The following is a 17,913-nucleotide window of genomic DNA, read 5'->3' on the forward strand; positions in this document are numbered from 1 at the left end:
TGATGCAGAGCCAGGTTTGACAGCCTGGGGCTGGTCCAATCCCTTCATTAAAGTCAAGAAAACAGATGTCAGTTGAGGGAAGTCTTACAGGTAAGAAGCAGAACAGTGGAGATTTGGTCCCAGGAAGACACACCCTCAACATTAGATGGGTCTCCTGGGAGGAGAAAGCCAACTTGAAAGTTGACCATATCTCTGGAGCTTGGAACTGACAGAAAAAGTCCCAGGGCAGAAGATAGACTCGATATATAAATATTTGAATTTTCTAGAAAACTCACTTTCCAAAAAGCAAAATCTACGCAAGATAAAAAGGACAACATGGTGGAAGTAATACTTGCAGCAAATATGACAAAGAGTTAATATACTTACAATTATTTATCTATGTAAATATTTCAACCTGATCAGGAAATCATCAAGGCTAAATAAGCAACTGGCTAAATAGAAATAAGCAATGAGCTTAAATGTGCACAGAACACACTAGTTAGTAAACAAATATTAAATGGAGGGGCTTCTCTGGTGGTCCAGTGACTAAGACTCTGCACTGCAGATGCAGGGGCCTCAAGTCTGATCCCTGGTCACATGCCACAGCTAAGACCTAGTATAGCCAAAACATTTGTTTACAAACAAATACTCAATGGAGAACATTTGATCTGGCCAGAAAACTTTAAAATGTAAATTGAAACAAGGTACCATTATGACACATTAGACTATTTTTTAAGCTATATTTGTATATATGTACATACATATGTAAATAGAATAGGATTTGGAAAGAGTCGTTTTCTGATTGCCTCTTAATATCTATTTTTACCGCCCACCCCCTTTTTTTTTTTAATTAACCAAGCCCTTCTATTATGGGGAATGGTGAGGATGCAGCAACATGCTTACTACCTGGAATGCAGACATGATGGCTGGAGCTCCAGGGACCACATTAGACCATGTGGAGACCTTAGGGATGGTTGCTATGAAACAAGGATACAGTGTATAGAGTTAGAAGCCTGGATTCTTCGTGAACAACAACCTTGGGTCCACTAGGCGAGCCCTGAAATGTTTTGTCCAGACGTCTTCTCTGTGGAAGAAGAAGACAAGCTTAAGCTTATGTTATTTTCTGCTATGTGCAGTTGAACCTAAACTTATCTGATACATGTATCAACCTCTGTAGAAGTAGAAAGGTGACTATACTATGGTAATGTTTACATTTATTATTATTATCGTTTTACATTTAGAATATATTCATGTATTATGTATGTAAGTATCTGTTTTGGAGCCTCAGTGAACTCAGCTTGCCTATCACCTCCTAGTGATGTGACCTGGGGCAGTCAATTTGTTTGAGCCTGTCTGCTCATCTGTAAAGTGGGCATGATAATAACAACATTTATCTCACTGGGTTGTTGTGGTGCTTAAATGAATTAATGCAGATAAAAGTCTTGCACCATGCCTGGCTTACAGCTATTACTGTACTACATTATGCTATCACATTACGGCAATCCAACCAGAAAAACCTAGGACATATTGTTGAGTAAAAGAAACAGGTTGCAAAGCTGGCACATGAGTATGATCCCTTTTGTGAAAAATTATTTTTATTTCTACATAGATATGTATATCAAGAGATGTCTCGTGGGATGGTTGGCCAAATGTTGTAGTGGTAATTCCTAGATAGTAGAAGTTTTGCTTTCTTCTATATGGTTGAAAAAATCGTTATTATTTTTTGAGCAGGAAAATTTCTAAAAAAAAGAAAAGTCCCTTGGAAAACAATATAACAAATCATACCAAGAATCATTAAAGCATCCATACCCTTTGACCCAATCTCTCTTGGGAATTGATCTGAGGAAATAATTCAAGTGCAGGAAGAAGCTATATCCATAAAACCATGTACTACACTATGATTTGTAATAGAGAAAAATGGGGAACCATTTAAATGACGTATTAGGGTAATACTACAATTATTCGCTTACTGGAACACTGCACAACAATTAAAATGAGTAAGATGATGACCATGTAACCATATGGAAAAATGCTTATGACAGACTGAGAAGGAAAAGGAGCAAAATGCAAAGTTAGGTCTGTGTCAGGAGCACAACTAGGCGAGAGTCTTGGATGCATTTGCATGAGGACTGGGAGAGAACACAGACACAGCTGAGTTTGCTGGGACCACTGACTGTGGACAATTTTTTTTCACTTAAAATTCTGACTGTTTCTATAATGTTCTTTGTATAATTTTTAAAATTGGCTTTGGGACTTCCCTGGCAGTCCAATGGTTAAGACCTTGTGCTTCCAATACAGGGGTGCAGGTTCGATCCCTAGTCAGGGAACTAAGAGGCCACATGCCACGGGCCAAGAAAACAAAACAAAAATTGAAAAACTGGCTTCAAAAATCCCCTCAGGGAAAACAAAGGAAAGCAGGAAGAAGAAGAGAGGATGGAGAAGATGATTCTCCCAGAAGTGGGGTCTGGATGAGGAGTGCAGAGGCAATCTGAACACATGGGCACAGTTTCAGCTGGGTCTTCCACCAGGGGGGAAGTGATAAGGTGGAACAAAACAGTTGCCCGAGTTAGGGAGACAGTACCTTAGCTGATACTAACGTCAGAATTAATAGTGCTCTCCAGACTGAAATCCTCTGGAAAAACCGATCATGCTTGCCATTGATGACCAGTGAGCTGGCAAGGGCGTGAACTGCCAGGCCTCCTGGAATGCGGTTTGGCACTGTGTATCCAAATGAAGGATGCGAATCTCCTTGGAATCAGCAACCCCACTCCTTGGGATTTAGCCTAATTCATTTATAATAAATGAATTCATTATAAAGTTTATAAAAGTAAAAAAGTAAACCTTCTGCTTCACCAAAAAGAAATTGGAAAGCTAACTTTGCTTTCCATGGATGACCATGCCGCGGTGCACTAAGAAGCTACACTAAAAATTAGGGTGTAGATATGAATTTGACAAAATGCCCACCACATCTGAGGGAGAATAAGAAGGCAACGAAAGCAAGATGCATGTTATCCCCTTTTCGTAAGACTTTATCTAAAGATGTTCATTCGCATATAAGCATCTCTGCTAAGATACACACCAAGATCTAAAAGTAGTTAACCTCTGAATGGTGGGATTACAAATGGGGTCAAGCAGTACAGCCCAACTGTAATAAGCAGCCCCAAGTCTCCTGGTTTAAACAGTGAGTGTTACCACCCCCTCCTGCTCCTATTTGCTGTGGTTGGCCACTCCTCTGCCCGACATCTTCTCCACTCTGGGACCCAGGTGAATGCAAGGGCCTCTGTTTTAACACTGCAGGTCTCTGTGGTGGAAGTGTTAGGGGAAGCACCCTGGCCGAAACCGCCCACCCTGGCCAGGCGTCACAGTAACCGTTAGAATGAACTGTTCTATGACAGGAGGTCCTGGTAAGGACCACGGAACTAATAAGCCACCACCAACTTCGAGAGTTCAGGGAAGGTCAAAAAGGGACACCGCACGTCCGACCACCTCCCAGAATCCTCCTCACGGGCATCCATCTTGGCTGAACAAGGCATGCACTCAGGAAGGACTCTGAGTCAGAATGACCGGCTAAAGACAACCTGGACACTAATCCCATCACCATAGACCCCGAGACTGCATGCCACTGTGGCCGAGCAGTTCTCTGGGTTCCCTGCTGCTCTCCGCCTGGGCGCCCTTTCCCAATAAAACCTCTTGCTTCGTCAGCACGTGTGTCTCCTCGGACAATTCATTTCTGAGTGTTAGACAAGAGCCCAGTTTCGGGCCCTGGAAGGGGTCCCCCTTCCTGCAACAGGAGGAGATGGTGGACTACCCACTGGCTCTTACAATCTGTGTTGGGCAAGTTTCCTGGCCCTTCCCAGGTTCGACAGAGCAGGAATATATACTCGTAAATATTTTGAACAATAAAACAAGTTACCATGTAAGTTATTTCATCCTTGTCTTAGCACATTCAGGCCGCTAAAACAAAAATACCATAGCCTGGGTAGCTTAAAGAACAAACGTTTATTTCTCACAGTTCTGAAGGCTGGGAAGTCCAAGATCAAGGTGCCAGGAGATTTGGTGAGGGCTTGATTCCTGGTACATAGCCATCTGTCTTCCCTCCATGTCATCGCATGGTGGAAGAGGCCAGGGAGCTCTCTTTCATAAGCACATTAATCCCTTTCATGAGGGCTCTATCCTCATGACCTAATTACCTCCCAAAGTGCCGTCCCTGAAGACCATGCCTCCAGGGATGAAGTTTCCACGTATGGATTCGGGAGGAACACGAACATTCAGTTTACAGCAATCCCATTACTTAAAAGTCCTTTCTTTGCAGGATGCAGTTCCTTTCCAGGAAGTGGATGGTCTCTCACAGATGGGACACGTGGGTTCTCCAGCAGGGAAAACACAGAAACTGAGACCAAGCACCAAGGCAGAGACGCCAGCTTTAAGCCTGAGGCAGAGGGGCCAGAGAGAGGTCAGGATTTTGGCTAGTTTAAGAGACAGGTCAGTCAACCTGACCCATGGTCAAAATAAAACGACAATGTGACAGAAAGTTCTAAATGTCCAGAAGTGTTACAGCAGGTCTACTACCTTACTGCTTATATGACTTGGCTCAACTTAGCTGGCTTCTTCAAATGTCCCCATATGTAAAATGCAAGTCAAAACAGCTGTCCGGCTTACCTTACTTGGTTGTCAGTGAGGGTGGGGGTGGGTCCACTGTCAGCCCTAAAGCTGCCAGCACTCCAGGTGGGGAAGGTTGGTCCTGCAAGCTGTAACCACACTCACACACACACACACCACATTTCTCTAACTCCTCTCATCACCTCATCAGAGTAGTTTGTTCACCCTTCTTATTCGTATCCATATGCCTTTCAACAAGGCTTCCCTGGTGGCTCAGACAGTAAAGCGTCTGCCTGCAACGCGGGAGACCCGGGTTGGATCCCTGGGTCGGGAATATCCCCTGGAGAAGGCAATGGCAATCCGGCAGAAGCCTCCACATGCAGGAGGAGAACCCCTCTGATGAACGACCCTGAGAAGGCCTGGATGCAGAGGCAAGGACCGCACTCCACTTGGCCATGTCTGGAACTAGCCTCATTTCCCTTGTTTCTCCAGATCCCCAACTCTCAGAATGGAAGGCAGGACAGGATGGGGTTTCTCAGCCTGGCCTGACTACTAGAGCCACGATTGAAAACGAGATTCCTGGCCTCCACCTTCTGGAGACTCTGATTCACATGGAGATGGCGGGGGGGGGGGGGGAGCGGGCACTGAATCACAGAAGGTGATCTGTGCCATCCCCACTGGACTCCCATTCAGCCCCTCTGCACAGGCCTCGTGAGGTGCCCCCGCAGGGAGGGCCCAGGCGCCTCAGGCGGCACGAGCCCTGGCAGCGGGGAGAAACCCGAGCGGGCCCAGGTTATCTGACGGCACACCTGCACTGGCCCCGTGCTCGCGTCTTGAATGTCACCATCAGGAGAAGGCTCGAGAAGAGGCTCCCGGGCAGAACGCACAGGTCGCCGTGCAAGCTATGCTGGGGTCAGAGGAGGCAGCAGGAAAAAGGCATTTCTCCTTTCCTGCTGTCAGTCCCTCAGAACCAAAGGCACCGCAGGCTTCCCCGCTCCTCTGTACACATTCACTGATAGCCCTGGAGTTTCTCTCTTTATGTCTGTCAACATGGTGGTTAGTGCCTTGAGGGCTGGGTTAGGTCTTATCCCTCTCTGCTCAGTGCTGGCACACAGTTAGTGCTTGCTGAATATTTCATGAATAAAGGAGAGGTGGTAACACTTACCATGCTACCACAGGTCAAAAAACACCTGATACTCGCACCCACTAGGCACATGGGAAACGCATGTGCTCACCTCTGAGGGGTGGGGAAACCCCACCCCTAGTCACCCAGCTAGAGGCTGAGCTTTGCATGCCCTGATTTGCGAGGGTACTAAATTACCTTTGGCAACAGGGAACCCTTTGACATGATAAATTATTTGCCTCTTCAAGGGAAATACCTTCCTCTCCACTAGCCTCCCCACACTGCATAGAATTATTAGGTTAAGAGTATCTGCCCTTAAAAAAAGAGAAGAAAAGCTTTTTTTTAAGGACACATGCCAGTTATTGAATGTAGATGGAATGATAGAGTCAGAAATTTACATTTTGCAACTTCCAACCTAACCACTGATTCAGGCAAGGATAACTGGTAAAAGCTAAGACCACAGCCACATGATGAGGTTCAGGAAGGAATCTCAGCTCTACACTGATCCTCAAGCCCCCAAATCAGGATCCCACACTCCACTGAAGCCCAGACAAAGGAGAGGACCACAGTTAAGACAGGCTCCAGACAGGCTTATTAGGTTATTTAAATAAAATCAGGCGACCATTTCTGCAGGTAAAAGGCCAGGGGAGAATCACCAGGCTCTGATCTTTCCTGAATTCTCCCCTCCCCTTTCGCTCTCAGCTCCCCGCATCTTCACTCTTTCAAGGGAAGGGCTGCAGTGGGGAGGGAGAAGCCTGGGGAGCACTCTGGAAGATCTGAGGCTCCTGACACCCACGCATACCCTGACCGCCCAAAGAGTTGAGGCAAGTCTTGCTCTGATCTTTCCCATTGTTCTCAGAGTCCAGCAGGCTGCAGTGCTGGACACCCATGTCCTGTCCTGTCCTGTTGGGGCAGAAAGCCTGAGAGCTCTATTTCTCAGAATCTTCTGTCACCCAGGATTTGTTTAGAGTCTACTGATGAGAGGTACCCACAGAAACTACTGCCCCTTCTTTGGAGTAATGCTTCTCTGGCAGTGGTGGGTGCACTTGATGCCAGTCCTCAGGCCAGAAAAGTCCTCCCATCCACCTCACTGTAGCCATTCCCCTGGGGATGCCAGGGCTGGGCAGTGGTCAGAACCAGGACAGCACCTGCCAGTGGCGATGTCTGCAGTCACCCCAGCCCCTAAAGCCTACCTGCAGAGTCCTGGCAGCAGAACATGTGGCTCTCCTCCGGGGGCTATCCTCTGGGCACGGAAGAGGGGGTTCTCTGCTGCCAGGCCTCTTGGAGCCGAGATAGAAGGGACAGCAACAGAGAGTCCAGCACAGCCAGCCCCTCCCAGGAACACCGAAGACCCCTGCAACAAGAGGCCTGGCTGTGACTGCCCCCTCTTACTAGTTTCAATCCTCACCCTCCGCCAATGCCAAGGCCCTGGCACCAGAGGCCCTTCCTTGTCAATCTTTCTCACTTCTCTCTGGTCTGCAGATGTGTAGTCAGGGTTCCCTGGGGTGCCTAACCACTGTCCCCACAACACACCTGTGATCCAGCAGCAACAGGCCCTGCTCCTGTAGCTCCTTCACCTCCTCGCTGGCTCCAAACAGGTCCCACAGGGTCAGCTGGGGCTCAAACTGCTGCCAGTGCTGGGAAAACAAGAAGGGGCAGAGGTGCAGGAACCACAAGGTGGGGAGCGGGCAGGGGCTATTCTAGCCCACCTGCCTGGGGGTATAGTGAGGGGTGGCTCCAGTCCAGCACAGAGATCTTAGAAACTATCACGTACACCAGGACCAGGTCAATGGGTCAGCAGGGAGGTGGGTTCCTTCACTCCTATTCCACGTCCAAACCAAATCCGACTCCCCGCCAGGCCAGGTCTTCCTTTGCTCATTCCCCTCCCTGTTCTGGTCAGAGTATGGCCAACCCTAGTTGGAGCTCTCACTGGAAAAGACCCCGATGATGGAAAAGGTTGAAGGCAAAAGATGAAGGGGGTGGCAAAAGATGAGATGGTTAGATAGCATCACCAACTCAATGGACAACATGAATTTGAGCAAACTCCAGGAGATAGTGGAGGACAGAGGAGCCTGGCACGCTATAGTCCTTGGGGTTGGAAGGAGTCAGACGTGACTTAGCAACTCAACAAGTCCAGGTTCTATGGCTCTGATTTCATCTAGAGCAGTTCAGGGCTTCACTGATCTTTGTTGCACATACTATCTGAGCTTTTAGCTCTGCTTAAAAAACATTTGAAAATTCTTAATCTAGCCAATTCCCTTGGATGGCTGAGAAAGTTAATATTCAGAGGTGAAAGGATGTGTGCCTAAGGGTGTAGTAGACAGGGACTAGAGCCCAGGTCTCTGTAGCCCTGGTCGAGGGTTCTCACCATCGCCTTCCCGCCCAGTGCTCCCACCCATCAGGTCTCAGCTAGACCAAGGCCCTACCTCTAGCTGCCAGTGCCAGAGGAATGGGAGGGTGTGTGTGTGAGTGTGTGTGTATAGAAGAGAGAGTGAGACAGAGTGATTCTTACCAGGTAAAACAGACCTCTTACCTGGTGAGTGATGCCCACGTCTGTGCGCAGCCCCATGGCCAAAACTTCCTCCAGCCTGAAAGAAAAACCAATAGGGGGTCTTGGAGAGGAGACTTATACTTCTCCCATTCTTCAGACTCTAGTTGGGATATGTGTATGGGGGATTCATGAGGATCACACAGCATGGGACAGGGTGGCAGAAGGGCAAGGCAGGAAACAAAGATGTGTAGGTGGGTGGTTCTTGGGGTACAGGGGAAGCCTGGGTGAAATGCCCTCAAGCGCTCACAGCTCCAGCTCACTCAGGGGGATGCGTCTCCGGGTGCCGTGACCAAACAGCATCACCTCCTTCATCCAGCTGTCAGGCTCTAGGGTCTGGATCCGAGCCTCTCGGGTGTGGCCCCCGGCCTCCTGGGGTATAAATCGCCCATGGGCCCCTGACAACATAAACAGGTTAACAGCAGCTAACACTGTGTGTTTGCTAGATGTTAAGTCAGTGGTTCTCAAAGCGCGGCCTCTGGACCAACAGCATTTCATATGCTAGAAATGTAAATCCTCAGGCCCTGTCCAGAAATTCCAGAATTCGGTTGGGATTCAGTTAGGTTTCAACAAGCGGTCCAAGTAATTCTGATGCATGCTAAAGATCAAGAACCACAGTGCCAGGTACTATCCCATGCATCTCAAAACACATACGTAAGAGCTCTACAAAGTAGGTAGTACTTTTTGCCACACTTTACATATGAGGAAACAGAGGGCCAGGGAGGTTAAGTGGCGCAAGAGCACACAGCCATGACTCTGCTCTCCTGAGTCATCCCATCTGTGGTTCATGGCACTCACCAGGCCCAACGCCAAGGTACTGACCACACTGCCAGTAAGTCCAATTGTGGGTACTAAGCGCCCCCTGTCGGGAGGAAGGGAACAGTCAATGGAGAAGGAAGTAGGTGGGCCGATCCCTGTTCAGGTAAGAGGCACCTGATTACAATGTCCCACCATCTCAGGCCTTGGAAGCACCCTTCTCCCCAAAGGGCCACAACTGCACTGTCACGCCTTAGCCCGCCCAGGCCCCACCTTCAGCTTTAGGTCTTACATTCCGGGCAAAGTTGGAGACCTCATACTGGCGAAAGCCAGCCTCCCTCAGGACTGCCCGTCCCTCCTGGTACATCTCAGCGGCCAGTTCGGGGTCCGGGGCAGGAAGGGCACCCTGCTGCACCTGGGTGAAGAGTGTGGTGCCCCGCTCCAGGGACAGCTGGTAGAGGGACACGTGGTCATCACAGCAGCGCAGCAGTTCTTGCAGCTGCCTGAGCCACGGCCCCACCTGCTGTGCTGGCAGCCCTAGCATCAGGTCCACAGAAACACGCCCTGGGAAGAGGCGCTGGGCCTCCGCCAGGGTCTGCAGAGCGTCCCTGGCCGAGTGTGTCCTCCCCAGCAGCTGGAGCTCAGTGTCATCTAGAGACTGGAGAGAGAGGGTGGAGTATAAGTATGCAGGCCAGCTCAGAGGGAGACAGAAACACCTGGCTGGACTTACTGCAGACACAGATCCAGGGGAAAACCCAGGACATGGCAGGGAGCCGGAAGGTGGATGGTCAAGCCAGTAGCAAGGGTACCATTCACTAAAGGGCTACCATGTGCAAAGCATTCTTAGGCAGTATCTAATTTATGCCTGGAACCCTCCAACACTAGCTCCATTTTATAGATGACAAACTGGAGTTCATTAAGTAGCTTGCCCAAGGTCAAACAATGGTGAAGTCAGACCTGGAAATTAGGATTGTCCAACTCCAAAGCCAACAATCTTTTTTTGATTTTACTTTTTATTTTGAAATTTTCAAACTTATAGAAAAGTTGCAATTAACATTTTTGCCACTTTTGCTTTGTCTCTCTCTAAATATGTAATATGTGCTAAGTTGCTTCAGTTGTGTCCAAGTCTTTCCAACACTATGGACCGTAGCCAGTCAGGTTCCTCTGTCCATCGGATTCCCCAGGCAAGAATACTGGAGTGGGCTGCCATACCCTCCTCCAGGGGGTCTTCCTGACCCAAGGATCAAACTCGTGTCTCTTACATCTGCTGCACTGGCAGGCGAGTTCTCTACCACTAGCACCATCTCGGGAGCCCCCTCTCTAAATACACATACATATTATTATTACGTTGAATTTTTTGAGAGTAAGTTATAGACCATGCTGTCTAAAAGAACCATGTGGGATGACGAAAATGTTCTGTAATTGCACTGTCCAATATAATAGATACTAACCACATGTAGTTGTTTACATTTTAGAAGTTAATTAAATTTAAATACTCACATTCTAAGTGTTTCCTAGCATGAGGTCAGTGGCAACTATACTGGTCAGTGAAGATTCAGAACATTTTAGTAGAATATGGTAGCCATTGCTCACAGGCTAGTAGGCACTTGTAATATCATTATCTAAACGTAAAAAATATTTCTTAAGAATAAGGACATTCCCTTACACAGCCACAATCTAATTACAGAGTTCAGGAAATGTAACATGGACACAATCCCCTTATCTAACACACAATCTTATTCAAAGTTGGCCAATTGTCCCTAAATGTCTGTTGTAGTGATTTCCTCGTCCCACCCCAATTCAGTATTCAATCAGGGGTCACACACTGCATGCAGCTGTCACTGTCTCTTTAGTCTCCGTTAGTTGAGATCCTCATCCTGCCTTTGTCATTTATGATACTGACATTTTTGAACAGTACAGGTCAGTTGTTTTAAAAACTGCCTCTTAGGGAATTCCCTGGCAGTCCAGCGGTTAGGACTCAGCGTTTTCACTGACAGGGGCCCAGGTTCAAAATCCCTGGTCAGAAAACTAAGACTCCACAAACTACACATTGTGGCCAAACCCCACCCCCTCCAAAATCTCTTAATTAGTCCTAGAGATCTCCTGTACATCACTGTGTTTATAGTCAGCAACACTGTACTGTACATTAAAAAGTTAACAGGGTAGATCGATCTCATGTTATCTGTTCTTATCCATACGTGTACAAAGTCTCTTAGGTGTCCTGATGTTTTCTCACAATTAGATTCAAGATATGTAAGTATTTGGAGGCCAGAAGAAATGGTGTGTCCCTTTCAATATGTCCCATAATGAAAAAGCCCTGACCCCAAACTCTTTGGTAAGTGCTACACGTACTTGAAATGGGTGTGTGTGGAGTCGGGGTGGGGATACTGGCTACAGAAATACTAAGGGCCAACCTGAGAGGAACATATTACTCTCCCCACTTAAAACCCTTCAGTGACTCCCTTGTCGCCACTAGGCAAAACTGCAAGTTTCCTAGTCTGGTGCTGAAGACTTCTGGGCCCCAGCTTGCAACTTTGTCCCCAGCCTCTCCAGTCACAAGGAATGGCTCAAAGGTCCTCCCAAACAGGCAAGCTCTTCCAAATCCTGTCTTTCCCTCTCAACACCCTCCTCTGATGGACTCCTCTTCCTTATTCAAACATCACCTTCTTCAGGAAGGTTTCCATGATTTTGTCAGACTGACATGCCCTTCAGGCCATACTCTTGAAAGCCTTTTTGTAGAGACCCCATTCACAAGCAGACTTTATCATGCTGCAATGATCTGACCACCTGTCTGCCTCCTTCTGTGTCTCCAGTCAGGTAGTAAATCTTTCAAGCATCTACTATGTGCCAGGAATTGTAGTGGCTGCTTGTAATACCGGGATGAACAAAAAGGCACGCATGATCCCTGCCTATTAGGGCTTGTAGTCTAGCATTCAAACAGACAAGTAGGTGTCATCACACACTTTTCAGTGCCTACAGGGCCCTGGCACAAAGGAGCAGCTCCACAAATATTTGCCCTATGAATGAATGTGACTGGATGAGAGACATCCTGGATGCCCCAGGATAAAGTGGGTGAGATGGGTTACCTGGAGGCCAATGGACAGCCTGTTGACTCCTGCTGCCCCAAATGCTGCCAGCCTGGAGCCTGAGGCCGAAGTGGGGTTGGCCTCCAGTGTGACTTCAGAGTCTGCAGGCAGGTGAGTTGCCTGGGCCACTGCCTCCAGGACAGCTGCCACAGTATGGGGGCTGGCCAGACTGGGGGTACCCCCACCAAAGAACACAGACTCCACTCTAGGGAAAGAGAATGGAGATGAAGACGTGGGGGAGCCCTCCAGGATGCCTGCAACCTGTTCCGCTGCCCTACACAATTCCCAAGACCCTGCCCCCAGTACCCACCGTCGCACTCCGCTGAGTCTCAGCAGCGTCTGAGCCTCGGTCACCAGACAGCGCCTCAGAGCAGCCTCGTCCACACCACGGGGGATGTACTTGTTGAAGTTGCAGTAACTACAGCGCTTCTCGCAGTAGGGCCACTGGGGGCAGGGGCATGTGACTCGGCTGAGAGGTGACCCTGGGCTGCCCCGGCCATTTCCAGGGTTCAGTCGCACACACCCCCATCCTGATTCCGAGGTCCGTCAACCTCTTAGCCACACAACTCTCCAAGGGGATTAGTAAGCCCACTTCAGTAGGAGAAAACTGAGGTTCAGAAGGGAAATCACTTGCCAAGGTCAACGAGATTGTGCACACCAGAGACTTCAGTTCTCCGGGGCAAGACCTTTCCCCGCCAGGGAACAGGTCCCAGACCTCGTCTCGGGCCGGTGAAGGACGGCAGGCGGGCCCGCGGCGTGACAAGCGCCACGGGGGCCCGCGGCCCTGCGCTCCCGCCACCCCGCCTCCCGTCCCCACTCACGTGGACGTAAAGCGCGGCGCGCTGGCTCCCGGGCGCAGGACCCTGGGGTCCTCCCGCGTCCTCCGCGCGGCGGCGCCTCTGAGCCATCTTGGCGGCCTTCACCCAGCCGCGGGCCTGGGACCGCGGGAGGGCCATGGCGCCCGCTTGGCTGAGCGGCCCGTCGCGCGGGTCAGGACGCGAGCCCGAGAGAAGCCCGGGGTAGGGCTTACGGTGCGCGCAGAGCCGGGCGGGGCGGGGGTGGGGGTAGGGGAGCGGCCGCCCCGGCGGAGGGACTGGGGCTGCGTGGCCGCGCCCTTTGACGGAGCACCGCGCTGAGGGCTCGGGGGCGTAGCGCCACCTGCTGGGCACCGACGCCCTCACCGCAGCCGCCCTGCCGTCCTTTCTCTGGCGGCTGGAGGTGTAAGTGGGGCAGCTCCGCACTTGGCACCACATCGCGAGCGAGTTCCTGGATCGATCCAGGACCTGTTAGTTCGTTCAGTAGGTTTCTTCACGTTTTATGTGCCTGGCTCAGAGTTTCGGCGCTGAGGACATCCAGATGCATAAGATTAGGGCGAAGTGCAGGTACACGAGACAGAGGAGACGTAAACCAACAAGCGACAACAGGCAACCGATTTAATTCAGCACCTCCTGGACGCCAGGCCAGTGTGCTTCGTGCTGTGAGGTTGGTCTGTTACAAGGGCTGTGGAATCAGTGGGGGAGGAGAGGGCACTTGGACTGAAGGCTGCAGGGGCAGAAAATCCCTGCTTGGTCAGGAGCGTAGGCTGTCACCAGGGTCGGGCCAACCCCAGGCATCTGCTGTGAGGAGAGTCAGAGATGATGTATGTGGGACAGATAGGGTTCAGAAGAAGGGCTGGACAATCAGACACCCGAAGAACTGTCCCAGGAAGTGGAAAGACCATGGGCTTTGGAATCAGGCAGCTGGGTTCTAATTCCAGCTGTGTAAATTTGGGCAAGACACTGAACTTCCTGAGTTTTCAGTTTCAGCCTTTGTGAAGTGGGGCTAATGCCTGCTTGACTGTGTTCTTGGGAAGATTTCAACAGGAAATGTTGGATGTATCTGGATATGGATGTGTCTGTATGTATACAGTGACCGGCACTCTAAACACCCTAAATTTATGTTCATTTTCTAAAAAGTAAAGATGAGGCTGCTGCTGCTGCTGGGAGCAAACAATGGGAGATAAGGCTTGCAAGCAGAAGGAACTTTTCCTTCTGTCTCTGAACTAGAAATCGATGTGCTTAGCTGTTTTTTATTTCTTGGCTCAAGCTACAGCTTGCTTTATCCTGCTTTAACTGCCCATTAAGGAAGCCCTGGTTTCACTGACTAAGAAAAAAGATTAAAATTGGTTTGGTTGGGAGGGATGAGGGGGTAGGGGGATGTAGAATGATAGTTAAAGGGTATAGAGTTTATTTTTAAGAGGTGATGAACATTTTTTATGTTGACTTTGTAGATCAGTGCACATATCTGTGAATATACTAAAACCATTGAATGTAACACTTTAAATGGGTGAATTGGGTAGTAGGTGAATTATAACTCAATAAAGCTATTTAAAAAATACTTCTTGCTGCACTAATCTGGCAACAATGTGAAAAAGAAATGTGTGCTGATATCTAATTGTGTTAGATTAGATAACACCCTAATTGTGTTGATATCTCAAAGGGATGAGCGAGGATTAAATGAAGTAGATAATGCACACCAAAGTGCTTAGCACCATCGTTGACAAGGAATAGGAGTTTTAAAGTGCTCTGGGTCTCTTCCCTTCTCCATCCTGTAGCAGCTGCAAAGAGAGCACACCAGCAAGAGACCAGCCAAAGTACACAGAGAAACGCTTTATGCCAGATCGCAGAGCAGACGTGGGGAATGTGGGAGAAGGGCAGGGAGGAAGGATCTTCTCCCTTTATTCACAGGTTTAGATGTTGCTCCATCTGCTCCCGAAGTTTGAATTTCTGGATCTAGAGGAAAGAGAAGGAAGTGAGAATTAGGCAAGCTAGCTAGGGTGTCCAAGCCCTGCTGGTTTGCCTGCGACTGAAGAGTTTCTCAGGCTAAAGCCAGGAAAGTTCAGGGCAAACCAGGAGGAGCCGACAAACTTGTGACCCAACTGCCAGCCTCTCAACAGACTCTGGCTCATCACTCTGGGAGGCTCAGGCAGGGCCACCTGACCTTCTGCACCTGGGCTCCAACTTCCCTGCCCCTCCCTAGTCTCCTTACATACCTTTCCTGAGACGGTGAGGGGGTAGTTTGTGACAAAAACGATGTACCGGGGAATCTTGAAGTGGGAGATCTGCAGGCCAGAGGGGGATAAAGCATGAGGTTGGGCAGGGTCACGGTGGGCAGTGGGCTGACAGGTTGGCAGGTAGAGGTTATTAGAGAACTGAGCAACACGGTGATGCTTGGGGTGAATTGGGGCTCCCACCTTCCCTTTGCAGAAAGCCTTGATCTCCTCTGCCGTGGTCTTCTCCCCTTCCTTGAGCCGAATGCAGGCACAGATTTCCTCCCCCATGCGGTCATCCTTCACTCCCACCACCTTCCAGAGTCAGAGACAGATATCAGACATCCCCATCTGTGTCCCCTGCTCTTGGGCTCTCACCTGGGCTGGGTGCCTCACCTGCACTTCCTGAACCTGTGGGTGTGTGTGAAAGAAGTCCTCGAGCTCGGCGGGGTAGATATTCTCGCCGCCACGGATGATCATATCCTTAGACCGGCCCACAATCTTGCAGAAGCCCTGCTCATCCATCGTGGCGATGTCTCTGCAAGGAAAGCCCAGGAGCGGCCTCTGACATCTGCCTCATCCGGCTGGCTCACTCACTCTCTCCCAAACACTTAGGAAAAACCTACTGTATGTCTTATGCAACTCTAGACTCTGGGACATATGGCACGAACAAGACATTACCTGGATCATACGGGAGGAACTATCTCACATAGAAGGCAGACCAAACCGAGTAAACCCATACCTATAGCATATTTCTCTCTCTCTCTCTCTCTAAACATATCTATGCATACACCTTTTGGGGCTGGCTTCTTACCATTCAGGTTTCAGCCCAAACATTTCCACCTGAGAGAAGCCTCCTCTGATCACCAAAGAGAAAAGAATCTCCCTTCTCCACCACAGCCACTCTCTCTCCTGTGACCCTGTCTTATTAGTTGTGTTTATGAATGTAGGAAATGATCTTGACTGTATCTCTCTCCCTCCATCAGACATGTGGGAAGTAATAGCAGGATCCTCCCCTTTGCTTTCCCCTGGACCACCAGTGTTTAGAACAGTGCTAGCACATGGCGGGTGCATAATTAGAATTTGTTGAATTAAATGACTGCCTGAATCTAGGCTCAGATTTTGCAGGCACTACCCTAGGAGTTCTCAGCTGTACTGTGTTTGGTCCTTCAGGAGCCCTATTTGGAGAATATGATCATCCTCATTTTATACATTTTTGAAACTAAGTCTCCGAGATGTGAAGGGGCTATCTTGACAACTGGTTCTCCCAGTTCTAGTTCAGTGTTCCCAACTCAGCCTCAGGACCCCCAGCTTCCCCTTGGCAGCCGACCGCTCCACCCTGCCCTGCCTTCTCACCCCGTCCGGTACCACTTGTCCTGTCCAATTGCTTCCTCGGTCTTCCGGGGCTCACCCCAGTAGCCCAGCATGACGCAGTACCCTCGGATGCACAGCTCTCCAGGTGTGTGCAGCTCTGTCAGCGTCCCCGTCTCCATGTTCACAATCTGGGCCTGGGACCAGGCAGCTTCAGGCTGGGGCCTCCCACCCTCTCACTTCAGGATGAGGGGCCTCAGGAATGGGGAGAGCTTTGCCTTCTTTCCCCCTATAATGAAGCCCTCTGGCTCTGCCCATCCCCAAGGAATGGAGACGCAGGCTGAGTAGATCTTTCACCAGTTGGGTACCTGAGCTGGACATGAAAGAACAGCTGAGGCCCAAGTCAGGAGGTGCTGAGGAAACAGAGTGGGTGGGAGCTGCTCAGAGAAGGAGGCCAGAAGGGGGGCCAGGCCAGCTAAAGAATTATAAACTGTGCAGAAGGAAGGGAGTCTCCTCTTACTTCCCACTAAGCAGTAAATAAAGAAGCCAAAGAGGGTGGCAGAGCAGGGCCACGTGAACAGGAGAGGCGGCAGACAGGCAGAATCTGAAAGCCTGGTCGAGAAATGAGCCATAACCGTTGGGCAAGGAAAGCTTAGCCCCTGTGCCTCGTGTCTGCATCTGTGAAATGGGGAGAACCGCACTCGGCCTGTCTGCCTCACAGGCGGGCCTCTCAGTGAGTGACACATGGGAGGGACTGGTGTCACTGCACACTCACTTTAGGGAGGAGAGAGGTTGGCCCCAGGGGAAGCACACTGGCAGTAATCCCAGAGGGGCAAGGTCCAAGGCGGGAGGGGAAACAAGGAACGCTGGCATAAGCACCAGCACTGGAGGCTGGGAATTTGAGAGTGAAAGGTGTCTGGGTCAGTCTTCAAGATGCAAGGGACTCCCAGAGGGAGAAGCTATTTGGGAAACTGTTTATGCCAAGCACAAAGAGGAAATCTGCTGAAATGAGGTGGGCGGGGGGTGGGGGGGAGGCTATGGGAGAGAAAGAGCTGTGTAGGAAAAATCTCTGTGCTCTGGCTCCTCTATGAGGCTGTTCTGGCTGCCCCAAAACAGACAGTGGGCTTGGCAAAAACACACCTCAGACAGGAAGGGAGGCTGCAGAAAAGTTCAGCTGGCAGCTGGCCACTGTTCCAGCTCTTCCCAGTTCAGGCCTCAGCCCACAGAGAAAGCCCCAGGCCAGGCCCAGGAAGACCTCGTGGCTGGGGGCTCTCAGTGTCTGGAGTGAGCTGTTTGGATCTCTTATTTGAAAGCAATAAATGTCCCAGGGGCCGCACCCAGGTGAGTGGTGGGAGGGGGGGTGTCTGGGGCCCACCTCTGTGTGAGGCATGACTCTGCCCACACTTTCTGCCTTCTGCTCCACAGTGTCCTCGGTGAAGTTCATGAAGGTCACGGGGCTGTTCTCTGTGGTTCCATAAGCCAC

The 17,913-nt window shown here is 50.0% G+C and overlaps 2 protein-coding genes across 3 annotated transcripts in view; both read right to left on the minus strand.

The window, feature by feature from the left end:
* On the minus strand, positions 3,959 to 13,158 carry RSAD1 (radical S-adenosyl methionine domain containing 1). 2 transcript variants are annotated; one of them, XR_001919727.1, is made up of 10 exons: positions 12,913 to 13,158; positions 12,402 to 12,535; positions 12,092 to 12,296; positions 9,298 to 9,663; positions 9,048 to 9,111; positions 8,513 to 8,647; positions 8,235 to 8,289; positions 7,235 to 7,338; positions 6,895 to 7,055; positions 3,959 to 4,408 (listed from the first exon to the last, which is right to left on the minus strand). XR_001919727.1 is itself a non-coding variant. In XM_018064886.1 (10 exons), the coding sequence occupies exons 1-9, from the start codon at positions 13,045 to 13,047 to the stop codon at positions 6,938 to 6,940; spliced, it is 1,329 nt and encodes a 442-aa protein (XP_017920375.1). In that variant the 5' UTR covers positions 13,048 to 13,151; the 3' UTR covers positions 3,959 to 4,408; positions 6,895 to 6,937. The 2 variants fall into 2 exon arrangements, 1 of the variants encoding a protein (XP_017920375.1); XM_018064886.1 differs by having other exon boundaries at positions 8,500 to 8,647; positions 12,913 to 13,151.
* Positions 14,720 to 17,913, minus strand: part of ACSF2 (acyl-CoA synthetase family member 2) — a 32,149-nt gene continuing 28,955 nt past the window's right edge. Inside the window, exons 11-16 of the mRNA XM_005693666.3 lie at positions 17,806 to 17,913; positions 16,476 to 16,627; positions 15,516 to 15,657; positions 15,324 to 15,434; positions 15,123 to 15,191; positions 14,720 to 14,862 (exon numbers count right to left, since the gene is read on the minus strand). Of these exons, the coding sequence (XP_005693723.2) occupies positions 14,812 to 14,862; positions 15,123 to 15,191; positions 15,324 to 15,434; positions 15,516 to 15,657; positions 16,476 to 16,627; positions 17,806 to 17,913 (633 nt within the window). The 3' untranslated portion in view covers positions 14,720 to 14,811. The remainder of the gene's footprint in view (positions 14,863 to 15,122; positions 15,192 to 15,323; positions 15,435 to 15,515; positions 15,658 to 16,475; positions 16,628 to 17,805) is intronic.

Source organism: Capra hircus, chromosome 19, assembly GCF_001704415.2.
Source record: "Capra hircus breed San Clemente chromosome 19, ASM170441v1, whole genome shotgun sequence".
Lineage (NCBI taxonomy): Eukaryota > Metazoa > Chordata > Mammalia > Artiodactyla > Bovidae > Capra > Capra hircus.